We start from the raw sequence: 27,846 nt of genomic DNA, 5'->3' as shown, positions 1-27,846 counted from the left end.
TGGATTGTATGCACAATAAATGTCAAGACTGCAGCTGAACACAGGGTTACATCTCTGTGAGGAAGTCCAGACAGTGTCTCAGATGTTGACAGAGTAGCTGTAGGAGCTCATAAATGCCACTGGAGCCCAAAAATTCAATTACAGCTCTTGCACTGCATGAAGGGCTGTATGCGTGAGCACAGGCAGGGGAAGAAAAATGGTTGCTTAAGGAGCAATGGAGGTAAAATTGCTCATGAACTGGATACAGTAGCATGGAAAAAGGAGTGGAGGAAAAAGGAAAGGCAAGACAAGGGCAAAATTGGGGGCAGAGAATCCACATGTGTCTGTGTCTCAGGCTCCAGTCTATGTTATTTTTATGAGTTGCTCTAAAGGAGCGAGCAGTGGAACTAATGCAACCAAATCAAGCCCATGTGTGTGCAGGACTGGTGCTCAGGGAAGTGCTCATGGCATCCTCTCAGCCAGGCAGAGCCAAGGCAGGCTGCACCCAGTGCCTTCCAGGACAAACACCCCAGTTCTGCTCATTTGCTCACATTCCCATGATCCAGGTGGCCCCAGAGCCCTTCTTAGGGCTACCTGCAAGAGGAGCTGGGTGATTACTGTCCTCAGTTAAATTGTACATAGAGGTAAAAGTGTTATCAGGTAGGGACTCTGCTTTTACTGTTTACACAGGACTGGATGGACAGCAGCAGCCTCTGCTTTTTACTCCTACTGCACAAAGGAGGCTGCAGTTTTAATTTGGGTCCTGACCCTTGCATTCAGAGTAGCCATTGCCTCCAATGGAGGCAGGATTTCACTCAGCCAGGCTGCTGCAGGGGCCATTGGCACATTCTCCATGAACATCTTTTTTACCTTTGGAATTTTGCTGTCTTGCTTTTGTCAAAATATCTTAGTTTATAGCCTGTGGCTTTGGTCTTACTTGACTTTCCAACTACTGCTGCATTTTGTAGAATGTTTGGTTCAAAGATACCTTACAGACCATCTGCAGACCTAAAGGCCTTCAGTTCTAACCCCCTGTCATGGGCCCACTGGCACATTCAGTTCAGTGTCCTGCTTGTTCTTTGCATTACAGCTGAGTTTGCAGGAGGCTGGTCTGCCCTTTTCTTTTTTTTTTTTTTTGACTTATCTGCTGCACTTTCCTTATCTTTCTTTGTCCTATCTTTAGCCTGATTTTCCCCCATGTCATCCACACCAACCACTCTTGGATCAGTTTATTGATTTATTAGCCAATTTTCAGACTATTTTGACATCTTCTTCCACTTTGGCTCATCAGTCACCTCTGAGATTCATTTGGGAGAGAAGTGAAGAGCACAAAGGCATTCAATCTCTGTAACTGCTCCATGAGCACCTCCAGGCCCTGAACTACAGGCTGCTTAGAATAGCACAAGCCAGTGTTTGGGCTCTGACCATGGAGTCAAAGAATAATTTAGGTTGGAAGAGGCCTCTGCAGGTCACCAGGTCCAATCCCCTGGTCAGAGCACAGGTAGCTTCTAATTTAGAACCAGTTTTGAAATTAGAGCAGGGTCTTGCCCTGTTGAGTTTTGAACATCTCCAAATAGTTTCCAGATCACCTTTGACAAACTTTGCTTTAGGAGATTGGCTGGAAAGGGCACTTCTAAAAGCACTGTGCAGGGAAGTGAAGCCTTTTAGCTACAGAGATCTTTTGGGGTCGGATGTCAGGGTCTCAGCTGGCAGAAGCTGTTATGGATCCTTCTCTGGGTTCAAGGGAGTAAAACTCATCTGAGGAGCTGACTCCATCCCTGAGCTCAAGACACTCAGCAGACACTGCAGAGTAGAGCTGGCCTTGACACTTCTGCTCAGTTCACCTTTACCCATTTAGTGCACCAATAAACCAGGATGATTCAGCCCAGGGGAATGGCAGTAACAACATTTATCATAATTACATGTCTAAGTAGTTCCATGAACCAAAAAAAAAAAAAAAAAAGGAAAAAAAGAGGAGGTGGTACATAAACAAGATGACCTAGTTTGAAAGGCATTGTGGATCCTTTGGAGTCTTGTTATATCACCTCAGAAATGTGGCTGTGCAGGACTCATCCTGTTGGTGCACTGACTCCAGTTCTGCCTGTGGAGCACAGGTAGATATTTTGGTGGTCTGGGCAGGGAGCCAGCACTCTTGCCTTAGATAAGCAAATGAAGTCTATGAATAAATAATGTGCATTTTTGCCATGCTGCCAAGCCTCCCATTTCAGCTGGGCCACAGCACAGGGCACATAAAGTTTTGTAATCATCCTTATGCCTGATGTGAAGGCTGTGGATGCGACAGCAAGATGCACTTACCTGCAGCTGGCTGTGCAGCAGCCCCGTGGGAATCTGAGTTAGCTCTGTGGGCTGCTCCCTTCCCTTCCAGACAACTCCCAAACACAACTGCAGTAAACCCACATTCTCCATGTGGGCAAATGCCTTGGCAGCAAATCCAGGGTTTAAATTCCTGATTGCCCTGGGGGGAGGAGACAGGAGGGCATGGAAGTAAAAGCAGCCATTGGAAACTCGGCCCCTCTAGAAAATGTTGTGGTGTGTGAACGGAGGGGCCGCGTGTGCTCTGTTCTTCGAAGGGTTCTTTTCCTCCATCATTTCCTTTCTCCCTGCAGAAAACCCCGAGCGGGCTGCGCTGTATTTCGTGTCCGGAGTGTGCATTGGACTGGTGCTGACCCTGCTGGCCCTGGTGCTCCGGGTGTCCTGCCGGACGGACTGCAAGCGCTCCTCCTCCAAAAAGCCTCCCCGGGAGCGGGAGAGCGACAGCGACAGCAGCGACAGCGACGACGACTCGGACACCACGTCGGACCTGTCGGCCCGCAGGCACCGCAGGTTCGAGAGGACTTTGAACATGAACGTGTTCACCTCGGCGGAGGAGCTGGAGCGGGCGCAGCGGCTGGAGGAGCGGGAGCGCATCATCCGCGAGATCTGGATGAACGGGCAGCCCGACATTCCCGGCACCAGGAGCCTCAACCGCTACTACTGAGCCATGGGGGCTCCGTGCTCCTGCCCTGCGCCCCGGGGCTGCCCCACACCTCGGGGAGCAGAGGGAGGGGACAGTACAACACAGGCATCTCCCCTTTTCCCACCAGGTGTGCCACCTGGAGCGCGTGGATGGACAGCCGTGATGATTCCCAAATCTCTCCCTGACATGTTGGTATCACCCCTCTTCCCGGACGCTTTCTGGTTTCAAAGAAGTGAGTGCCAACTTGCCAACTTCACTTCCGAGCAGCAGGCAGGGAGGAGACAATGGCAGCTCTCCCGTGTGGGATGTGGCATTGGGCACACCATGGTGTGAGTGCTCCTTTCTTGCCTGGACAGCGAGGCTCTCCAGGATCTGGTCTCCATTTAGGATTTTTTGGTTTCCCTTTCCCGAGGACTGTGGAAGAATTGTGAACAAAATGACAACTCTGAAAGATGATTTGGGGGAGGTGCATCCTGACCGATTGTCATGTGACTTCAGAAGCCATGAGATTAACCTAATTACGACCCAACAGAAAATAGGACTTGTTAAGAACTGGGGGATGGGAGGGAGGGGGATTCTTCCATCGTGAAATCATCTCGGTGCTTGGATGTTTGCCATAGTGTGTTCAGTTATTTATGGCTGTCTTTTCATCTTCCTTTTCAATGGAAACATTTAGCTTTTTTACTGACACCTCAGGGATAAAATCCTATTATTTTTTTGAGTCTGCTCTCCCTACTGGCCCCTGTCAAACACAACCCAACCCATCTCCAACAGTGAAATTCTGGTAATATAGAGATGTGTCAGTCACTAGTGAGAAGTTAAAAACCTCAAAGAGGTTGAAAAAGGTTTTCTTTTTGTTTTAAATATATATATATATATATATATTTGAAGATGCTGCACAGGAATGTGCCTTATTCTTTTTTTTTTTTTGTTTCTGTTGTTGTTGTTAAACTACAGTTTTCCTATGGATAGCAATGCACAATGTTTTATATATTTTATTAAAAAAATAAAATTTAAAAAAATTCTGTGTTTACCAGAGGCAAACCAACACAGAAGAAGCCATGTCTAACAACAAAATGGGTAATAAATGCTAAATAAACTCTGGTTTGCTTCAATACAGTTGAATTTGCATCCTCACTTTTGGCATAGGTGTTGCTTGAGAGAAATCTTTGGAAGAGTGGCACACCTCTGCAAGCAATCAAGGCTGGTGTTTTCTGCATGCAGGGAGCTGGCAGCACCTTTTTTTTCAGCTGCAGCCCATCCATCAACTTGTGTGGTGCACACGGGCAGGAGAGCTGAGCAATGTGTTGGTTACTCAAGGGGTCACCTCAATGTGATTTCATGATGCTTTGAGTTTGTCCCCCATGCTCACATCATACCTGGGCCAGAAAGAAATGTTAAATGAGCTAAAAAACAAACCAACACAAAGTGTGGAAGGAAAAGGTGCAATCTTTTAGTGCTTCTTCAGTCGTCCCCTGGAGTTTTCAGTGGGATGTCATCACCCTCTTCACTCCCCAAGCAGCAGTTCACATCACCTCAGCTGAAGAACTTGGTGTTTCTCACATCTGCATGGCTCTGCTGTAGCCTGCATGGCTTTGGGGCCTGCTCCTCTGTCATTTAGGCATGGAAATATTATTTCCAGAATCTTAAGGGTTTGCAAGGAAAATGAAGATCAAAAGCTCTGACTACTCAGAGTTTTTCCCAAGCTTTAAGGAGAGATGGAAATGGGTGGATCTGCCCACAAGATGACTGAGGATGTTATAAGGGCTGGCGTGCTGTGCCAAACAGCTGCATGGTGGGACAGACCCCTGGCACTTGGGGCCTTCCTGGCACTCTTTGGGATCACTGAGGCCTTTCCCTTAATGAGAAAAACTGGTTGGGAGTACCCTAAATACTCCTCGTGGCTCTTGCAGGGTGAGAGCAAAGCTGAGTACCTGCAGCTGGTGGCACTGTCTGAGGTCAGGCTGGCTGGGCAGAGGTGGCTTCACCTGGGAAGGCAATTTGAGCACTGTGGAGTGATTCTGGGTCTGGTCCTGTGAAGATTTGAATGGAAAGGCTCAGTGTTGGAATGGAATATGATTTTTGCATCTAATATGTAGAAATAAAGCAGGAGGCAGGTCCCAAGCCAGGTGCTCTAGCTGGAACGTTGAACACACTCTGCTGAGGGTGTTGAGGAGCAAAGACAGGGCAAGGTCAGCGGGGTCAGTTCTGTTGGCCGTGTGTTTTCCCCTACAATGACACAGTCCCTCAACACTGATGATTCAAGGACAGCATGTTTTCAGATTAGAATGCTCTGTCCTGGGACACAGCTTGCAAAACTGATTTTAAAAATGTTATAAATGAATGGATTTATGTGTATGATTTTCCCAAATGACTATTTGTTTGACCAGAGGAAAGAACAACTGTGGTAAATCTAAGTATACCTGATAAGCAACTGTGGGATTAAAATATGTGCTTCAAATGTAAATCACAGCCAAACTTGAGTTGCAAACGGATGAACAGTCCTCCCTTAGCATTGCTAGTGCTGCTGTAAATCTTCCAGATGAAGTTTGAAATAAAAAGGAGCAGGGTTGAGCAGACAAACCCATCACAGCCTTGCCCTAGGTAAAAAAATGTAATACAAGTAGTCTCAGTCTTCACTCCACGAGCAATACCTTCACATACTTTCTAGCTCCTATTTTGTGTCAGGGACTTGCATTTCTAAGAAAACTTTGACTAAAGAAAAACTGCAATCCTTGGAGCTATGGAAAAGAATTTAAGTCATTGGGTAGCTATTTCTCAGTTTGTCTCAGAAGTGCTCAGTAGTTTGTCTGAGGAGCAAAACAGTCAAAATTCATGGGGTGAGAGTTTGATGGTTTGTCTTTAGCTCCAGCAATGGAGCAAAATCAGTCTCCTGGAGTATGGAAGAGCTGGATTCACTGGGGGTGGGGTCAAATCTGTATTTCTTACCCTGCAAAAGAATATCTTAAGCACAGAGAGGTTTGGACTTGTCTGGTTTCCACCTTCTGTGTTGTGCTCAGTGTGGCATGTGAATATTAAAACACTCATAGAGCCAGGGAGCAGAGAAAAAATTGCTTTTCTGCAAGCCTACTGTGAATCCCTCTTGTAGGAGGTTATGCATAGCTCTGCTCTCTTACTTCCATGCTTAATTAATTTTTTACATTAAGATGAAATATTATTTCCAGAATAACACTCTTCAAATTCACCACCACAGATAAAGGAGTTGAAATAATTTTTTTCTGTTTTCTGAATGAAATTCTTAATTTACATTTTGGGTAAAGAGATGCTGAATTCATTTTCCATGTGGACCTGGTTTTTGTGCCTCAGTTTAACTTTAGAATTTTATAACGGGGATAACAGAGCAATCCTGGACTTGATCATAGTGGGAAGCACATGACTTTATATTTAAAGGAGCAGCATTGCAGCTGCCACATGCTGTCTGCTGGACCCAAGGATTGAGGCAAGTGAGCCTTGAGCAGTGAAGTGCCTGTGCTGGACACTTTCACACCTCTTGCAACTGCAGGATACTTGGATTAGTAACCACAGAGCAGTGCAGTTGTACCATGTTAGCTTGGTGAATGAGTGTAATGGGTTGGAAATCTGAGGGTTGCACTCCTGGGAGAAGATGAACACATTGAAGAGATGAGTCAGGTTTTCAGAGCCTTGGCTGCACGTTCATTGTCCTCCTGTCTGGTGGGGCAGATGGTTACAGAAGCCATGGCTGTGCATGGAGAGGTGGCAGAGTGAAGGTTGCTCCAGCCAGACCCCACGCTGGTGTCCCACTCTCTTCCCATGGCCCCTGACTTCTCAGGGCTGGTTTCCCCTCCTGCCACCATCTGGCCATGGACACTGACCTCCTTTGAGGACCTGTGTTCAATGTACCCTGAAAATCTCAGTAATGTAGTGTTTGCTGCCTTTCCCATGTCCACCCTGGTGTTCATACCCTCGATGAATTCCAGCTGGTTAATGAGGCATGCCTTTCCCCTCCAGAAACCACGGTGCCACTATTTAACCCCTTGCCTGCCATCCTTCCCAGCACCCCAGGGGCTACACAAATAAAATGAGCTCCCTGAGCCATGGTACTGCCAGGATGTACAGCATATGCTTGTGGTGCTGCAGGGAATCTGAATTTCCTTTTGTGCTGCATGGAACATCTCAAGTTTCTGGAGGTGTCACAAGCAATTAATCATCTAAGACTGGCCCAGAAATCCTTCTGCTCAGAATCATTGTGGAGGTTTTTTCACAGTGAAGTTTTAATAATCTGATCTGAATTTCTACTGTCCTTAGATACCCCAAAAAAATAATTCCCAGTGTTGCTTGCCTTTGCTTGTACATTCATTAGAAGTGGTGCAGCTTGCTCCTTCACACAATTTCCTCTATTTTTTGCAGTTGTCTCAAGGACTCTCAGTTAAACACAACCAATCAAAAAGGCAGAAATGGTTTTGGTTCCTCACAGGGCAGCTCACCATTGTGTGCTTTCCTACACCCCTGAGCTGAAGGTGCTGTCTTACTCTGAATGATGTGGCAGTTTAGTAGTATTTAAACAAATATTTAGGCAAATCAGTTGCTTTGGGGATTTTCAATAGTGGGCACTGAATGGATCTATTCCAGTGACAGTGATGTAATGTCACCATTGGGATCCCTGTCACCAGGGAGCCTGGGGCACTGGGGTGATGTCACTGGGAATGATGTGTGGGCTGAACCATGACCATGCAAGCTGCATGGAGGGTGTGTGCCATGGGTGCTCTAGGGGCACACTTGCTCATATCATGAGAGCCAGCCAGCTCCCCAGGTGGATCTCTCCAGAAGGATGGATGGCTTTGTCCTCAAAACAAACTCAAGTGCAACTGGCCCATGATTTCCCTTGGGAGGTCTGTGTTTGCTGAGAGGAGAGGTAAGATACATTCCTTGTTCAGATTCCTGGAAACATGGACAGGACTCCTCCAGAGTCAGGTTTAATGGGTATCAACACTGATTCTCTTTTCCCTCTGTCTGATGGGGAGCTCAGGAAGGTCCCCAGAAGGAGGGAGGTGCTGCACCAATGTTCTCCACACTGAACCTCTGATGAGAGCCCTTGATGGTTGGGAGTGACGGACAGGGGACTCCTGCTGCTGATTTAATACACCTGTAATCCCCAAACAAAGCTCCCTGGGGATGAGGCTTCACCAGGAGCCAGGGGAAAGGGGCCACTCTTTGACGACCAAAGGCTGATGACACAGTACTGGGCACTGAGGTCAAGACCATGAGCAAGGCCAGGCAAATGTGACACCCAGCACTCCTACTGCAACCTGCCAAAAATGGCAAGGTTTCCTGGCCTGCTTCTCTGGAACCAGGCCCTGAGAGACAGGAGGGACAGTCTGATTTTTTTTGGTGCTAAGATATGTGTCTGATAGAGAAGACACTAATTTGGGGGGTGGGAGTAGACTGGTGGTAAGTAGCCCACCTATGTGTATGTGTCAGTGATGGCTTCACGCTGTGCACTTGCAAATATGTGGCTGCTTTCCAAATCGCCCTGGAGTGTCAGAATTATCCAGAAAACATTTCAAAGTCATAGAATCATAGAATATCTTGAGTTGCAAGGGACTCAAGGATCATCAAAGTCCCACTCCTGGCTCTGCACAGGACACCCCACAAATCACACCCTGTGCCTGACAGCATTGTCCAAAGACTCGAGCTCTGTCAGGCTGGTGCTGTGACCACTGCCCTGGGGAGCTGCTCCAGTGCCCAACCATGCTCTTGGTGAAGAAACTTTTCCCAAAGTCCACCTTAAACATTCCCTGATGCAACTTCAGGCCATTCCCTTGGGTCCTGTCACTGTCACCACAGAGCAGAGATCAGTGCCTGCCCCTCCTCTTCCCCTCACGAGAAAACTGTAACTGCAATGAGATCTCACCTCAGTCTCCTTTTCTCCAGGCTGAACAGACCAATTGACGTCTGCTCCTCCTCCTAGACTGAGTGCCTACACCAATAAGATGCATTTTTAATTCCAGAAATTCACCACCTGATTTTATGTTTTGTTACACCTGCTTTGTCTTTTCACCTTCCCCCCTAATGAAACAATGAATTGGTAAAACTAAAGCCTCAGGATCCCTCCCAAGGTCTAAGCAAATGCAAGTGTGTTTTATTTTATTTCATTCTACAATAATAGAATCTAAATAAAGTGCTTGGAAAAATATTCCTGTGGGGATTTTTATTCTTTTTGATTTAAAGGCATTCATTTTAAAAGAGAGTTCTTCGCAGAGTGTATGATGTTTTCTTATCAGTTGTACTACTAGAGGAACTTCTGACCAGAAGAGAGGGGTATGCTACTGTGCTAGTGCCCAATCCACCATTCTTTGGAAGCATTTTTAATTTTACATATCCCAGTCCCTCCTATGTTAGTCCTTTGCTGAGCAACCTCTAAGAGTCCTCCTCCCATTTCACCCCTAGATTGCCCAGCTATGGCCAGGGCTGTAATTTGTGGCAGACCACATTCCTGTGGCTGATGTTTTATCCTTTACTTTTCCTAGGTGGCTGGGATCCTGAGCTACCTGTTTTCTGCCAGCTGCAGAGGAAACATTGAGTTATGGCACTGGGATGGACCTTGGCTTTCAATAGTTCATCTGCCAATTTTCTGTTGGCAAACACGTGGATTGGGGGCAGGGATGGTGATGGAAGGGAAAAAATCAAAACCTGGATTTGGATAGTTTTTTCTAATGAAGGACACTGTTCTGAGAAAAGCTGGGTGGCTGAGAAGGAGAGGAATCCTCTGAGCTTGAGCAGAGGAAATGCAGTCTTGGGGCAACCGGGTTTTGCCAAGCTTTGTGTCCTTTGCCAAAAGCAATCACTGCCCCTTTGGCACCTCCTGAGAGCTTCAATCATTTCTCTTGCATAATAAGTTTATGTTTCTGAAGCAAAAACTTACCGAGGACAAAGAGTGACAGCAGATGGGGAAAACAGTCAGGATTCTTTTTCTTTGAGCTATATGCAAATACCTTTCCCTTTTCATTATGACTTCATGAAGACATATGAGCTATAAGGATGTGATGGAAATTGGCATTTAAAAGCCTTGAAATGGGACATCTAAACATATTTTTTGCAGTTTCTGCCAGAGCATTCACTTGGCGTGTTTATTTTCTGGTGGTGTTTGGAGTCCCATGTTATTCTGTATCATGAGTGAAACCAAAACTCCCCCAGGCACTTTATGGGGATGCAGTGCCATGCTGGAAAAACATCCTTTGGCTTTTGAAAAGGCAGTAATTTGTACATTCCATTTCTTGTATAAGTCTTTGAAATTCCCTTTTATGAGGTCCTCTCCTCAGTTCTGGTGTGAGGGGACTTTTTAAATGAATGGATTGTTTAGAAGGGACAGAAGTAGTTCTCTTTCCTCCTGCATTTTTGAAGCCTCTAGACCACCCATGATCAGCAGAGTTCAGAGGCATCTGATGGTTTTTCAGAACTGTTCTTTGTATTAATTTCTTTCTTTGCTGGCTGCTCTGAAGTAGCAGACCCAACTGGACCTCTGTGTGTTGCTGTTTCAGGCCACAGCTCTCCTGGGTGTCCAAGCTCCCAAAGCGATTACAGCACCAGTAATGAATCTGTGCATTCCTGGCATCTTTTAAAAGGACAATTTAAGAGAAAAAGTTCAAGAGGGATCAAGCAAACCAATGTGAGTCAGAACAGGTGACTTTGCATCCAAACCAATGTAGGATTTTTCTTCTGGAACTGGAAGTGGTCTGGCAATGACAAGTTTTCTTCTGAGAACTAACTGAAAAAGCAGAAAAAGTAATTGCTACTGATAGTGCCCTGAAGACAATACATTTCCCCAAACAGCAGTTCCAGAGGATGCTTTTCGTGGGAAGGAAAGTTTAATGATGTCTGACAAGACCCTGAAAGCTGCCACTCACAATCTTGGAGTGCTTTTGGGACTCCCCTGATGCTTCCTGTAGTAAATCAGCATCTCAGCAGGCTCTTGTGCCTGGATCTGTGGTCAGGGCTGCAGCCCCAGAGGTGCTGGTCCCTTGTGCACCAGGGCAGGACAAACAGCTGCAGCACAGGCAGGGATGAGGCTAGCGAGGAGAAGCCTCTCCCCAGATCTTGCTGAGGGCTGGGGACTGCCAAGGAATGGACTCTGGCTCGCTGGTGAGGAGAGGAGAGGAGAGGAGAGGAGAGGAGAGGAGAGGAGAGGAGAGGAGAGGAGAGGAGAGGAGAGGAGAGGAGAGGAGAGGAGAGAAGAGGAGAGGGACAGGAACAAGAGGTCTGATAAAGGTCTGATAAACAGAGAACTTGTTGAATCTAAGCACTCTGCTTCCCAGGTCCCTCTCCCCAACATCCAGGCATTCCAAAACCCCTCCCAGCTACAGCCCTCCTTCTGGAGGCTTCTTTGCCTGGTGACATAGGCCATGGCACAGTCTCCTCTAGGTTGCTTGTTCCTTTTGAATGAAGGCTCAAGCCTCAAAGCTTTATTTCCAGAACATAAGCCATTTTTGTGGGAATCCTTAAAATCAGAGGGTTTTGGGAAAGCTGCAAAAGGCAGGCCTCAGAGACAGCAGAACTGTGATTAGAGATAAACAGTAGCCATAAGATTGGTCAGCAGAAAAATTATGTAAGAAGTAGAAAAATAAGGACAAATGGAACAACAGTCTGTGCATTAACACTTGTCAAGAAACTCCCTAAGCTGCAGAAAAGTTTATCTAGTGAGATATTAGGAAGTTCTAAGCTTAATAATGGAGCTCTGTACATTGTATTTTAAGGCTTACAAGCAGGTATTGTACTTGAAATAAGCAAACATTGTTTTAACCAAAGTCCGTGTGTTTATAGTGGTTGGATGGAACTACTGTCAATGTGCTTTTGCTTTGTGTGATTAGTCAAAAAACTTTTAAAGTAAGTTGTAACATTAAGTTCTTGGTCTGCCACCTGGGATGTGAGCTGATGGCATCCTCCCTTTGTCATAACCATGTAATGAGACTGATGCTGGAAAATACAACAGCTCAAGATGCATTCCTAGCGGTCCCGTCCCGTTTGTGATTTGTACACAGCCCCTGTCCAGTGATTACTTTCAGCAATGAGAACTTTTTCTGGTGAGGAATAAATCCTCTCTACCTTCCACAAAAGAATAATCTCATTTCTTCTTGGTGTGGTGGAGCTGTATGGCCAACCAGTGGGATGTGATTTACCACAGGTTTATTTATACACTGGCAATGAAATATGCTCAGTTTTCCAGGATGGAAAAATGCTATTTGAATGTGAACTAATTATATTTACTTCCTTACTGTAAATTGCCGTTGAAAAGCAAAAGCAACAGTGAGAGCAGTCAGTGTTTATGTCTAATACACCCACACAGATCTCCTCCAGTGAAAGGATGAAGGAGTAAATAGTTTCTGAATGAGCCATTTTGATTTGGGCCATTTCTAGTTCATATCAAGCTATTACAGTGACAGAAAAGCCCCCATAGTTGTTGACTTGTAATTTGGAATATTTCAATTAAAAATTGCCTAACAGGGATGAATTGAGAAACCTCATCACAACTAACCCATTTCCACAAATCTGTCTTTTTTTTTTTTTTAAGAAAATAAATGTTGTGCTGAAAACTACTTAGCTAATCCCACACACTGGAGCTGAAGCTAAATTCAGGCTGCACATAAAAGCAAACTTTTTCAATAACAGCAAAAATTAAGGATTGGGAGAAATTAACATGTGATGGTTTCTATGTGAAATTTTTAATTAGTGTAGGGGATTTCTGAATTACATTTTTCCTTCTGGATCAGGTAGAAATACAGAGAAGGTCTTGATGTAAGTGATGTGAAAGGGATATTAGATGGTCTGGAGAGCTCCTGCTAAATGTATAATGTGTGACACTGAGTGTCTTCCATGGGCTAAATGCAGGGTGTGCTCTGGCCCACATGATGGTGATAGAGCAACCCAGAAACAGCATAGGGCAATCAGTACCCTGAGCTATCAATGCCCTGAGCTATTGCAACCCTGAGCTATCAATACCCTGAGTTATTGATACCCTGAGCTATTGAAACCCTGAGCTATCAATGACCTGAGCTATCAATACCCTGAAATATCAGCACTCTGAGCTATCAATACCCTGAAATATCAGCACTCTGAGCTACCAATACCCTCTTCAAGTGATGGCCCTGCCCAGGGGGTGAGATTTCTGTCCCTGAGCAGTAGCTGTCCCAATTAATTGAAACTGGCTTGTTATGAAAGTCGTCACAGGAGATTTTCCTTTTATTTAGGAGCTGAGAAGCAGAAATCCTGAGTTGACTTCCCTGGCATGATGCTGACCAACTCACTGGAGGCCCTTGGTGGGACCAGGGTCCATCACTGCCTGCTGGAGTTTGTAGCCATCAGTCACTGAGCTCAGAGAGGAAAAATGACATCTTGTGTCCAAAGCATGTTTTGGGGCTGTGAGAGACTGGCAGGATGGGGGAAGCTGGTGACCATGGAGCACTCTGCCACCACTCAGGGATGGAGCCTCTCCAGCCACTCCTCTCTCATGGAGACTGATGGTGTGGCAGAGGAATATTGTTAGTGAGGAGCTGTCCTTCCCCCCCAAAGGTCTGTGAAAGCCCTGCAGGCTGTTTGGATCAGGCATTCAAACCAAAACCAGGATGAGGGCTGACAGCCACCTCTGAGTCCCCCAGGGAAGGATACCATGATAACAGGGTTAATGCTCTGGTTCCATGACTGCTGGGGTAACAAGAAAGTGTTTCTTTGCAGATACTGCTTCCTCCGGCTTCACTTTCTGGAGCTGAGTTCCAACACCCTACCAAAGCCTGTCATGGCTGCAATCACTCCTTCTTCCTCTTTGCAGGTCATTGGGGTGCTTTGCAAATGGAACATTTTCAATGTGCCTGAAAGGACAGCAGCGTGTTTTTTCTGCCCATTTCAGAGCTGGGGGAGGGGAGGAAAAGCAGGGAAAACCCCCATCTCTGCAGCTTTGTTTGGCCATGGCATCATGAAATGGTGTCTAGTGCCTGGCCACCACCCAGAGAGACTGACCATCTAGTTTTGCAGACAGGACAAATATAAAGAACAGAGGAAGGAAATTCAGGTGTGCAGGGGGATAACAAGCACCAGGCAATTTTAGTGTGTAGGTGGGAAAGGATCAGTGCATCTTAAATCTCCTATTTATGATTCTCAACCTTACTTCTGAGGTGCTTACATATCTCTTGAGTGTATAGCAATGGCCAATTTTGGATATTTAGATTCAACACTGTAAATAACTGAAGAAACTCTCTGCATCCAAATGCCCTGTGAGATCTGCTGCACTGAGCGTGTTGGCTGTGCAGTCTTTGTGCTCATTCCAAATGACACAGGAGTTGGGGCACTTGCCTGGGAGAAGGTGGGTCTGGGCTGCGGTAGCTCTGCTCTTAGTCTGGTCAACCACTGATGGAAACAAAGACCCAGACTCAGATCTCTCTGGTTTCTCAACTCTCCTTTAGATGTCCAAGCTACAGGAAGTCCAAACACCAGACAGTAATGAGACACATAGTTTTAAGTCTGTGGAGTGGAGCAACCATAAGGCTTAAGACAAGTCCTGTTTAGGTCATGGCAACATGGCCTTAAATTGTTTTATTAAGCAGAGGTTTTTCCTAACTATGCTTGGTTGGAAAAGCACTATCTACTGCTCAGAGCTGAAGAAATCTCAAGATATTTCAGGAGGACTCTAACCAAATTCTCCTTGTGATGATTTTGAGATACTTCCTGAATGTATTGATGTTGTGGAAGAATGATATTTTTGATTTCTAAGCAAGGTTCTGAATTTATTGCTGAGCCTATGGAAATAACAGAAGCACAAGTGCATTCTTGTGTAAAATAAAACTACTTAGGGCAAAACAGTTAGAAAAGCTGGTAGAACTTCCATTTGAATGTATGAAATATTGATGGCCTGAAGGTCCAGAGAAGTGACTTGCACTGATTAGCTCAGTGCTGGACTCTGAATATTGCTTTAGAGCTATTTATCTCAAAACCAACTATCTCTTCTGAGAGAAGGACCTTTGCAACGTGATTTATAATTGCAAATTTCTAAATACAAGATTGCCTTGGTTGTGAATTTTTTAATCTTTCAACCTTAATTCCATGTCATGTGGTTCTAGTGTCGTATTTTATCTTTGGTTTTATTCATAACATGGCCACAATTTCCTTGCTGACCTTCTATCAGTGAATTCATTACATTTCAAAGGGCGCATTGTCCTTCACTGCCTCATAGCAGCAGAGGCAAAACTACTTAATGGTGGTGTGTATATACAGCAGTCATTGGGCAAAGATATTTTATAAACATGACACAGTGAGTGGTGCAACAGCTCAACATGCCCTGAAAATAACAAATGTCTGTGATTTTTCAGCCTACAAATTATTTTGTGACTTGTGTTGGAAAGATCTGAGAATTAGCATCATTCTGGTGTCTTTTATATCTAAAGTCCTCACCTTGATTGCTGCTGTAGAAGTTACTCCTTCTGCCTTTGTGCATATGAATCTCTATAGCACTGAAAGACTCAGCATCTCAGACAGAAGCCAACCTTTGCTGTTGCTCTTCCTTTTTGGAGGGAGATGAGGTGATTTATTGATATTGAAGTTGTAGCAGTCTGAAGAGCACAACTCAGTTATTGCTATAACTGAGCTCATTCTCACATTTCACTCACAGAACTTAGAAACATTTTCAAGATTACTCCTGGTTTCTGTTGCCAGGAGAACTCTTATCCTATGCAGAAAGGAAAACTTCAGCTGCAGAACTGGAAGAACATTAAAATGCATGCACATGTACACCTATGTACAAAGAAGCACGAAACTGAGTCATGTCTGATGGTCAGCCACTCCTCTAGAAAATGGGCAGTGTATTCAGCCACATATAACAATTTAATAATAACAATGTAATTTTACTTTTTGGGGCTCCTCAAAGAATTAGTAAGATTTTTTTGCCTTTCTGCATGATTGTGTTTAAGGATTTTGTATTCAGCACTGTAAAGTTGCAAAATTTAACAAGTTAGGAGTTTGTTGCCAAAACTTAAAAGGACCTACTTTGGGATGGGGAGTTCTGGTGGAACAGGATCTCAGCTTCCTTTGGGGCAGCAGCAAACAACTCTCCTCTCAAAGACTGCTGAGGTTTGTAAGGAGCTATTTTTTGCCACATGAATCTGCAGCATTTGAGAATGTACCCCTGGATTTACAAAAAAACAAAACAAAACAAAACAAAAACAACAACAACAAAAAAGCAAAGCAAAGCAAACCAAAAAACGTACATCCAAATCAGGGCTTCACTGCTGGTCTCTGCAAGCTGTTCCATTGTTCCATCATGTTTAATATTGCAGTCTTGCCAATTATTCCTTTGTTATTTTTCATTCAATTGTTATTGTCATTTGCTCATGAATTTCTGACTTAACCCACTCAACATCCATGTTGATTTATGCATTTCTTTATTCAGGTAAAGCAGATGAGTGTGCTGTAGATCTTTCTTTTTGAATAAAGAACAATCAGGAGAACAGATGGCAAAGGAACATGAATTGCACTTCGAGTGGAACATGAATTCCACTTCATGCTGCTTTTTCCCATCACATTATTTTTAGTGATTGATGTTTCATCTGTTTTGTGAATGTATACATAAGAGGTTAAGAAGGTCCTGTGCTATTAATTCATTAATTAAAAGCAAACGAACTACAGACAAGCTTCTACACTGATCTGTTACAGGATGCAAGAGAATAATAAGATCATTAATATTGGAAAAGATGTCTGAGAACATTAAGTCTGGCCATTAGCCCAACATTGTCAATTCCAGCACTAAACCATGTCCATAAGTGCCACATCTCAGCACTGGCTTCAGTAGAGTTATGCTGATTTAGGTTGAACGAGAGAAAGTGGTCAATAAATGCATCAATGAAATCAGCAAAACTTCCACTGCCGTTACTGAATCTTCAGGAGTGAGAAGTACAATGTTCTGGTTTTGCTGAAAAGGAACCCACCTTTATGTCTGAATCAGACCTGGTTTTCTCATTTACCTCATATACAGAATTATGTATAGACTCACCTGTGGCTTTGCAGATGGGGAAGGAGGCAGGGACTCTTCTAACACCCTGTGGATGTGCATGGATTGAGGCACAGTGTCTCTGCTACAGCAACCTTTGTCTAGCAGGGAAAAACATGTTGGACAGACAAGCACATCTTCCCATAGCTTTTATCTGGGCTCTCTGCTATATTGAGATTGCTTCTTCTGTGCTGTCCTACAGATAAAAAGTCACACAGAGACAGCACCTTGATGCTTTTGTGCTGTAGTTCTGCACTGTGGGACAGAGATGGTTAACTCAGAGCCTGGGGTGAGACAGTATGTGTCTGCCTGAAAAAGTCTTAGACCTGCTCTTCACCACTATTTGTTTTGATACCTCTGTCCTTTGCTACCCCAATGATGAAAAGCTTGAATTTGATCAAACTTCTCAGTTATCTGCAGTTCCTGGGGCTTGATCCTCATTACAAGTTCTTACTGGTGTTCAGAGTCAGTGTTAAACAGGAGCTTATTTAGTCAAATATTTCAGGGCTGGTATTCAGTACTTGATTAACATTTATGCTGTATATTGTCTTTTTGGGTGTCCCATTCGGGCTGCGAGGCAAGGGCAGATAATTTCCAGGAACCAACTGTTGTGATTCTGGCACTGATTAGTTTGGGAAATGTTGCTTGGTTGTGGAAGTAAGTAAGCTCTGTCTGAGATACATCCTTTGGATCTTACTCATGAGTAATCTCCAGATGTCCTCAAAAGGTTCCTGCAGCTCTGTGCCACATCTGGGCTCTGTCTGTCTGCCCACGACTGCTCTCAGCTCAGCATCACTGGCTTCTCACAATGAAGCCTGAAGCTGGGCAGGCTGCATCCAAGTAATGGGCTGCTGAAAAATTAATCCCCTCTGACAAATTAGCAGAAAGAAGCTTTGGACCCTTCTCAGATCTGTGCTGATTTGAGCTAAGCAATGTCAGCTCTCTGGTGTTAATCATAAGCAGAAAAACATGGAATGGCCATCATTAAATAGGCTGTTTTCCTGAGTTTTCTCTCTTCCAACTTTTCCAAAGACAGAGCCATGTACACAACTTAGAGGCATTTCCCTGTGTGTAGGAAGCAATTTATAATGCTCATCTTGAGCTTTAAAGGGAGGGAAAAAGTATTTTAAAGACAGAAGTGTAAAAACAGAACCAAGAAGTTGTGGGCACTACTTAAAGGGATCAGTGCTTTTGTTTAGGCTGAAAGAAGTGAAGTGCTCTGAATAACCTTGAAATTGAGCTGGTGCAAAAAAAATACTTTACCAGAGAGTTACTCTCAGCCTGTAACTGTTCAGTCAGATGAGCTTTGGCATGTAGCAGTGTCTTGGAAAGTTTTTCATTGTTTTTACCACTCCTCTCTTGTGAAGGGTCTAGAAGATATAGCCATAATGTGGTTTAGGCATTGCAATGCCCAGCTCCTAGATAACACAAACTTAGGTGAATCCCCAGCCCTGAGTAGATGTCAAGGTCTTTAACAAAGTATACCTCTTCAGCATCACCTCCTCATCACTTACCTGCTGCAGGACTCCATGCTTAAAAAATACGTATATACTCTGAGGGCTGTCTCACTGTCTGACCTATGTCTGCTGCCATAGGATGCTTGGCACCATATTGCCAGGCTCAGGGTCAGGAGAAGTTCATTGCTGTGGCCCTTGTCCTGTGGCATCCTCTGATCTTGCACCATGAACTGGACATGGGTGGTCACATGTGCATATTTCGGGAGAACAAGAGGCGCTATGAGGTCCTTAGATATTTTGTCCAAGCTTAACAGAACCTCTGAAAGGTGATTCAGCTCATCCTGAGGTGGGCATCCAGGGCAGAACAGATTAATTATTCTCTGAGGACTTTTCTGAGCACCACCGAGCCCTTGAGGGTTCAATCTTTGGTTTGTTCCTGGTCCAAGAGGGCAATGCAATGTTTCAGCACTTTTGCTTAGGGTCAGTGAGAGAAACCTGAGCCTCTGGAGAACTTTGGATGGAGGTGGTTCAGAGAGAGCCCCAGGCATCCTGGGGATGAGCACAGTTAAATGTTCAGGGTAGGAACCTACTTCTCCCTGCAGCTCTTGCCCCCATTACCTCACATTTTGTAGTGTGTTACCCCAGAGAATACTGAATCCAATGCCTTTGGCAAATGTTGCATTTGCATTAATATTTTAGCAAATAAAAGAGAGAAAAACTTTGTAGATGTTGCACTGAATCACCAGGCTGGTGTAGCAGCATGGAGTTTCTACATAAGTGACATAATTAATTCTGACTAAATTAAGCTACATTTCTAATTAGATTTGAGTTTCTCCGTATCTTGCATTGCCTGGGCTTTTGAAGCAAGACTTGGCCATTTAGTGCTGAGGGCAGTTTAATCCTGCCAGAGAGGCTCAGGCTATGTTTTCTTCACATCACTTTGTTTTAGTTCATCTTTTATGATTTCATTTTAAAAAGAGGTTTTTTTTTTTTTTAATTTTCTTTTTTAATATATTTAAAAACAACAAATGAAAGCTGAAAAAAACCCCAGTATAGCAAAAAAAAAAAAAAAAAAAAAAAAAAAAATTAAGGCAAAACTGTCTGGTTGAGAAAGCACAGCTTGCATGTCTGCTGAGAAGCAGTTTAAGGTTAGACATCTGCCTTGTAATAGGTTGCGTCTGGACACAAAATGCCAGTGTTCACCAGTAAGCCTCAAGAAATGCAAAGAGCCTAAGCATAAATTTTTTAAGGTCTTTTATAAATTATGCAATTTATTTTCAGGTGCTTTTAGTTCTGAAAACAGATCTTCCCCCTCCCTTGGGAAAGAAACTAAACAAGACAAAACAAAACCCTAGAACATTCCTGTCGAGATTAAAAAAATCATAGTACTTTATTAAAAAAGAAAAAAGTTATGGGAAAAACCGATTATTTCTGATGAGCTCTGGCACAGGTATTTCATAGCTCATTTTATCTAATGGGCCGAAAATATTTCACCTTTGGAGGACTCCTCAGCTCTCAGTGTTAACTTTTCCTGAGGCACGTGTGAGAAAGTAGCCTTACTCCTCACCCCTGGACAACAGACATGGACTGCAACTGATGGAGCAAAAGGAATTTTACAGGCAGATCCTCTCAGGTGTGGGACAGGGAGGGGAATCTCCCTGCTGGGACTCCCCAAGCCTACTCTGGTATCCTTAGTTGCCTTTAGCAGCTCCACCCACAGCAGCAGATAAAATAGGGGAGGAGCTGCTTTTGGCTGAGGCCAATTTGTGCATTTAAGCTTGTATTAATCCTTCTAATCCCCAGTCCAGGATGGCTGCATCCAAATCACTCGTTGGTCCCTGTTCTGTGCCTTGAGCCCTGAGAGCGGCCCAGGTCTGACTGGTGCCAGGGGGATGCCAATAATCCAGGAGTGTGAATGGCTCAGTAACACTTTTGAGGCCCATCTCCTCATTTCATGTAGTCCATTCAGACAGAGAATGAGTTCCTGACAGGTCCAGAGATGAGGAGAAGGCAGCAGAACTGCTCTGGATGCTCAGGTGATGTTGCACTGTGTTGTAAACTTCCTTCCCCAGGTGTGCCTATACCTCTCTCCCTTCCCCCTTGCCCCCATGCTGAGTGAGTCCTGTCAATCAGGTTTAACATTCCAGCAAGGCGTCGTGTGGTTGGTCAAGTTCAAAAGATGCCCCTCAGGCCCAAGGGTCATTGGCCTGTCTGGGTGTCATCTTCCCCTGAGACCCCACCCCTCTCACTTGGTTGGTGGCTCACCTGTACCTCCCCTCCCCCTGTCCCTGAGCTTAAAAGGTGATCAGACCATGCGGCCAGGATTCTGTTGGAGCAGTTGCTCACGGTCAGAGCTCTGTAACCATGGAATAAACCTCTGGATATAACCCTCCAGCAGAATCCATCCTTTTTCTCTTCACCATCACCTGAAATCTTCCTCCCGAGGTAAACGGAGTTCCTAACAAGCCTGGACTTGTTCAGTGCCCAGCTGCAATCTCCAGCAAGCCAAGGTATCTCTGGGGTGATACACCGCAGTTGCTGCCTTTGGCCCAGCAGCAAGGGCCAGACTGGCCCAGGCACTATCTAACTGGTAATATTGGGATTCATATTCCAATAAGGTATAATTCAAGCACTAATTCCTATTATTGTAATCTCTAAGAGAGAGGTGGACCCAGACCCTGTTCCCTTGGAAGGTTGCACATCAGCCTGAGGCAGCAGCTCTAGGGTGACTCTCCATGGCTGGGATTCTTCAGTGACCTGGGACTCAGATAATCTCTTTTCCCTTCAGACAATGAGGGGAGGAAACCACAACCAGATGGGAAAAAATGGGGAGAAATTCCCATGTCTTGGTTTTTCCACCCCCTTTCAATGAAAGCAAGAGTACAGGTGATGCCATGAGGAGCTGCCTGCAGAATGAGCAGACGTGGAGGAGAACCAGCAGATGAGGTTTAGCGTAATCCCCAAAGGGTAAAGCTCCAACTGCTTGGGGCATAGGGACCACATTTAGCTGTGAAAGTGTTTAAATGAGTTAATCGTGGCTAAGCTCCTTGTTGAGGATTCCAAATCTTTTTGCTAAAAAGCAGATCATGTTAATCCAAATAAATTTCTCAAATCCACTTTTATTCAGATTATCAAACTTTAGGGCACATTAACTGTTCTCTAACATGTATGTGCAGGCTACATGGCAGCTCTCCCCTTGTTAAATCTTTTTAAAGCATCTGGATTGAGGGAGAAAGCAGTGTTTGGATTAACTCTCTCCTTTCATGCTCTCTCTTTTTTGGAGTTGATTTTGTATTCATTTATGAGGATGGCCTGGCACCTGATCTTTGGGAGGTGTTTTTGGCAGAAGGGGGATGAATCAACCCAAGTTAAAGGAGTTGTGAATAATGTGAATTCATAACGTGCTTCAGGCTTCCTTTTTACAATCAGGACAAACCATGGAAGCCACATAATCCTGTTGATCTGTGAATGGGCACTCAAGCCCAGGCTGTTTGAGATCTGATTCTGGATGGTCATCATCTGGAACAGACATCATTAGCAAAAGCTCAACATCATGACCAAATATCTTTCATAGATGGAGAGGTTATTAGGTTTATATTTTTGAAGCAAATTTCATATTGGTTGGAAGTACTGATCTGCCTTCTTTTGACACTCCAGTTCTGTAGACTAGGGGAGAAGGACTAAACATTTCCTCACTACCTAATGTGCTGTAAACAATTTATTTAAAAGCAAACGTCCAGATGTGCTAAATAATGCAGTGGGCTTGTCCAAAACTCCCATTTCTGAGGCATGAATAATGCATACTAAAATAAAATGGACAAGAATTTCTAAGTTTGTTTAGAACTGAATTAAGTGCTGATAAATTAACAAACATGGTTGTCAGTGCTGGTTTGGGAGCTGAGATATTCTGGGACACCAAAAAAAAAAAAAAAGAATCACAAACATTCCATGTCCCAAAACAAGCATCTGCAAAATGTCTGCATTAGCATTACTATTATGAATTTAGTCTGAAGAGACTTTCAAGCCAGAAGGGGCCACTGGATCCACTTGACTATCTCCATAACACAGGGTGTAGAGTTTCACTGAATGATTCCTGTCTTGAGTTCTCAGGCTCTGACTGAGCTAAAGCAAAGGGAGACAAAAAAGAAAAGATGAATATTTGCAATGGCTTGGATGAGAATTGAGAGAGGAAAACTTGAGAAGTGGAGGGAGATGAAAGGTGAAGCTCCAGATTGGTATCTGAAGGTCACTCACCATACGTTGGTTTAAGGTCTAAGGTGCAGCAATTGACCTGCAAAGCAGGGAAGAAAGTATTTCTGTCTCTGGCCATCAGTCACTCTGCTCAGGCTACTGTCTCTTCTCATCTTTGACTTACTGCTGGGGAGCCAATTCCTTTCCCATGAGCCATCACGTTGGAGCAATAAATCTGAATTGTTTCTAGGATCAATTGACAACCGTGTGCCAGGAGAAGGAAATCCTCTTAATTTCCCTTTCACTGGAGTCACATAGTCCAGATAACTGGAAGCTGAAATTAAGGATGGGACTACACCAGAGAGTTCAGAGCAGGATGTGAGTTTCTCCAAAACATGGGAGTGTTTGGAGGCAGGCTGAGCCAGAGATGCAAGAAATGAACATATCAGGAAATACATTCTGGATATCTATTTTGGAAAAATGTTTATTGTCACCGCACATTGCCAGACTGACAAATCCTGTTGGTTCCATAGGACGTCCCTGCAGAACATAGCTCAGAAATGCCCCATTAGCTTTTTCTTCTACTTGAGAGTTCCCCTCCTGCTCTGTTCCTCTGTGGAAGGTCTCACAGACAGCTGGGAATTAATGGGAACTTTTGTGTTGCAGATACCAGGCTGAGTGAGACCCCATGGTCAAACCATTAGACTAAATCATCAAACACCAAACTTCTTCATCACTCATCTTGCTTCATTAGGCTTGCATTTTAGTTGAAAGCCACAAATGGGAAATGAAGATAAACCAAAAAAAGGGGGAAAAAAACGGAAGAAAATTGACATTTTTGCAGAGGCAGAAATTAGGGAAATCTGTTGAGAGGTTCCTTCTGACTCTTTTTCAGAGTATAATTGGAGACAGTTTCCTTATCCTCACAATGCATATGTGGTCCAAATGAGATTTGACTGCTCCTGGTGCCAGACTGGTATCCTGATGAACTTTTTCCCTGCCTGGGCAAAGGGAGGGTCTGACAGCTGTGAGGGTGTCTGCCACAACTCCTGGGCTCTCAGTTTATCCTGCTACTTAATAGGACCCTGTAGTGGGGGACAATCTCAACCCCCTGCAGCAGCAACCTAAATACCCAAGGCAGGCAGGAGAACCAGGACTTTTATTCCTACCCTATAGAAAGGAAAGGGAGACCCACAAGGTGACAGCCAGCTGTGTCCCAGGTTGCATCCAAAGCACGTGGGCAGCTGAGGAGGGGAAAATCTGTCCCTCTGCTCTGCTGGGACCCCACCTGCAGTGCTGCATCAGCTCTGGGGTCCCCAGCATAATGGACCTATTGGAGAGAGTCCAAAGGTAGGACAGCTCTGTGAGGGAAGATGGTTGGATGGATGAAACACCTCTGCTGTGAGAAAGGCTCAGAGAATTGGGATTGTTCAGCCTGGAAAAGAAAAAGCTTCAGGTGACCTAATTGTGGCCTTCCAGTACCTGAAGGGAGCTGACAAGAAAGAAGGAGACAGACTATTTACAAGGTCCTGGAGTGGTAGGACAAGGGGAAATGCCTTAAAACTGACAGAGATCAGGTTTAGATTGGATATTAGGAAAAAATTCTTCCCTGTGAGGGTGGTGAGGCTCTGGAATAAGTTGCCCAGAGAAGTTGTGGATGCCCCAGAGATGTTCAAGGCAGTGTTGGAAGGGGCTCTGAGTAATCTGAGAGGTTGGAATTAGATGATCTTTGCTTTCTTCCAACCCAAACCATGCTGTGATTCTATGAGTACATTGGATCCAAACAACTGGGAGGACTCAGCAAACCAGAGACCCACGTTCCTGCTGGCAAACCAACACCTGATTGCCACTGGTATGTGTGGAAGTTCAGTGCCTGCGTGTTATGGAAAACAACAAGCTGAAATACGCCCTGACCTGAGCTAACCTGCAGAGCCCTGGCCCAGGGCCCAGTGCAGGGTCACCTCTGCTGTTTGGTTAAGCCCCAGTTTCTGTGTACACAGACCCAATGGCACTCAGATATGGCCATGCTGACATGCAGGAGCAGATCAGCCTGAACCTTTCACCCCAGCTTGGCTTCAGCCTCTGGTAGCACTAAGCCATCTCATGGCCCCTGCTTACAAACAGATCCTTTTTTCCCCCTGCAAGAAACTCATATTCAGTGTTTGGTCCTCTAGAGCTGCTGCTCTGCAGTGCTGGTTCTGTTTCACTTCAAAAGCCAGCAAGAAATATTTCCCTAGTGTCCTCTCTATGCCTACTGCAATTTATTAAGTTATGCTTCAAACATTTCAGATCACAGTTGGGCTGCAAGGCATTACGCAAAGTAGGACCATTTTGCTTGCAGAGTGCACAAGAGGTTTCTTTGCTCATGGGATTCTTTGTGATGTTTGGTGTGTCTCTTGTTCAGTTTATATTGATGGGCAAATATCCTGGTTCTTTTATTTTGATGTAGATTGTTTCCTGGACCAATCCCATATTTTAGCTCCATAATAGGAGAGTGGGTGGAAGCAAAGAAAGTGATAAAATCTCCCATTGCTGCTGGTGAATTTCTGAGATGTTTTCTTCAGCTCAAGTTTTGGGGTTTTTTTATATTGTGGTTAGGAGTCTACATTTAGTGCCACACTGTTTGATATTGAAGAAGGCCTGACCAGGTTTTGCTTTGGTTAGGGACAGGAGGATGCCTGGAAGGCAAAGAGGAGGTTTCACTAAAGTTCATGGGTATGTCCAGTGTGCAGGGATCATGTGTCCACACGGACACACTGGAATTGAAGGGAGCTGACTTTTACTATGTGTGAAAATTATCTGTCTTCTGGTTTGGGTTGAGATTTGGACAACCTTTCTCTCAGAGCTGGGAAGCTTGCAATGGGGTGGCTGCAGAGGATTCCTTGGATATTAGGAAGAAATTCTTCCCTGTGAGGGTGGTGAGGCCCTGGCACATATTGACCGGAGAATCTGTGGCTGCCCCATCCCTGGAATTGTCCAAGGCCAGGTTGGATGGGGCTTGAAGTGACCTGGTCTGGTGGAAGTTGTCCCTGCCCATGGCAGGGAGCTCAAACAAGGTGATTTTTCAGGTCCCTTCCAACGCAAACCTTTCTATGGTTCTGTGATTTGCCCCTCTCTGTGTCGAATCCCCTTTGCACAGACACCTTGGCCACTCATCTGGCAGTGCCTGAACATTCCTGGCATCACAAAATCCTGGCTTATAGGGTAAAACAGCAGCAAATTCAGCTTGCTTTGAACACCAGGCTGTGATGACACAGAGGGAGCTTGGCTGTGCAGGACAGGGCAAACAGCATAGGGTGACAGATTTTTCAGGTGGGCTCATTGTCTGACCTTGATCAACAAGGTTTTGGCACAAATTGCTCCTGCACACTGCAGGGTGGAAGCCAAAATAGAGTTTTTTGAGGCTGCCCTCAAATGTAGATGCACCCCATGCTTGCAAACGTCCCCCAAAACTTGCATTGCCCACACAAGCTCAGAGGGTCATATCCAAACATCCTCGCTATGTGGGAGAAAGGAGGACAAAAGGAGGACAGTGGCTGGAAGCTGTCCCCAGGCACAGTGGCCTTTCCACAGGCTGCTCTTTTGGAGCTACTGAAGTTCACAGAGCTCTGCTGGGGGGAAGAGGAGCGAGGGGGATGCGAGGGAGGCTGCCATGTGGGGATGTGTCTAATGCTAAACACGTGCACAGATCTTTCCAGTGATTCACTGGAGAGCAGGAATGTCGTGCTCCTGGTGAGCCGGGGCAGGAGGGGCCTCACGTGTGAGCTGAAGCAGAGCCAGGCCCATGATGGAGCCCAGCAGAGGAACTTCCGCGAATCAAAGGCGTGCGTGTTTATTTACAGAGCTGCCAGCAGCAGGGGAGCCGCCCCAACAAGCTCATAAACATATTTACAGGGCTTTCACAGCAAGGCTTGCAAGGAACAATAAAGCAATCACTCAGCACCTCTGCTTAGGAGCTCTTAATGGTGAGGAGTCCTACCCAGAGCTGGGAGGCACTGGCTGAGGCCTCAGGCCCAGCCTGCTGCACTGAGCTTTATTGCTTTTCTCTCCTGGAAGCTTTCCCAATTCCCTCTGCTCCTGTAAGGAGCTGATCTGTTCTTTAACTCAGCTGGGATGGGGATAAGGAACTCAGCTGCCCGTCCTGCTCCAAGGGGTGGAAAAGCATATACCTTCTACATGTCTTTGAGTTTCCACATTTTTGCAGATGTGTGAGCACCATGTTCAGTCTCCTGTAACCATCTGCTCTCCAAACACCAACACTCACCAAGGAAACCCCCAGGTGCTCTCCCAAACACTGTAAATCCACAGCCCTTGGTGCTTGCATTGGTACTTTACCAAACATCTTGTACCCATAGCACTTTACTTCACCTCTGGGCTCAGAAAAGGAACAGATTAGACTATTCTAGTCAAGTTTTCAAGACCAGGGGATACTTTCTTTCTGTATTAATTGTTTTCCTTGAGGGGGATGTGATGCCAGAGGTAGAAAATGCCCCAGGACTTGGCACCATGATTACAAATAGGGCCAGGAGGAGTGGATTAAACAATGCAGGAGGACAAAGGAAGGAGAGCAGAAGGACAAAGGAAGGAGAGCAGAAGAACCAAGGGGCAGGACTGCTTTCCTCCTTCATCCATCCCTGAGCTGCAGGTCATCAAAGCACACACTGTGCTGCCACCTCAGCTTGACCAGCAGCCTCAGCTGCAGCCTGAAGCCTTTGGAGCCTGTGCAGGGCTCCTCCCTCTGTAGGGCATGAGAGTTGAAAAGGACTGTGGTGGTATTTTTAGCAAAGAGCACAAAAGTATGTGGGAAGGGTCATTATTTGTCCTGTGGAACCACAGATGTTTCTCAAGACATCACGTAGGAGGGCTGATGGTCTGGAGGAGGAATCTTCCAGGCTCTGGCGTGAGTGGAACCCCTGGGAAAGGGCTGGTCTCTCACTGCCTTTGAGGGCAAGTGCTTGGAATGAAAACAAACTGAAGGGTTTTAGTGGTCCCAGACAAGAGGCAAGCTGGGTCCATTGCAATTTGGATATTCTCCATTACTGACACAATTCAGTCCCCCATTTTATTTTATTTTGTTTCTACAGCATCCAGCTAGTAGCACGACCTTCTTAGACCTTTAAAAATGGCCTCTGTGTGAATAGGAAGAAGGGATTTTAGCCAAGATTTTTAGACTGCAAGCTGAGGAATCATTTGTGTTATTGGGCTAGTGCTTGGTTTCCTGAACTGGTTGTTGC

The 27,846-nt window shown here is 45.1% G+C and overlaps 1 protein-coding gene across 1 annotated transcript in view; it reads left to right on the top strand.

The window, feature by feature from the left end:
* Window positions 1-3,143, top strand: part of LOC131556183 (protein eva-1 homolog C-like) — a 201,090-nt gene extending 197,947 nt beyond the window's left edge. Inside the window, exon 8 of the mRNA XM_058802633.1 lies at window positions 2,607-3,143. Coding sequence (XP_058658616.1) covers window positions 2,607-2,977 — 371 coding nt within the window. The 3' untranslated portion in view covers window positions 2,978-3,143. The remainder of the gene's footprint in view (window positions 1-2,606) is intronic.
* The last annotated feature ends 24,703 nt before the right edge of the window (window positions 3,144-27,846 follow it).

This window comes from Ammospiza caudacuta, chromosome 3, assembly GCF_027887145.1.
Source record: "Ammospiza caudacuta isolate bAmmCau1 chromosome 3, bAmmCau1.pri, whole genome shotgun sequence".
NCBI classification, from domain to species: Eukaryota; Metazoa; Chordata; class Aves; order Passeriformes; family Passerellidae; genus Ammospiza; species Ammospiza caudacuta.
This window is presented reverse-complemented; position numbering and strand designations above follow the sequence as displayed.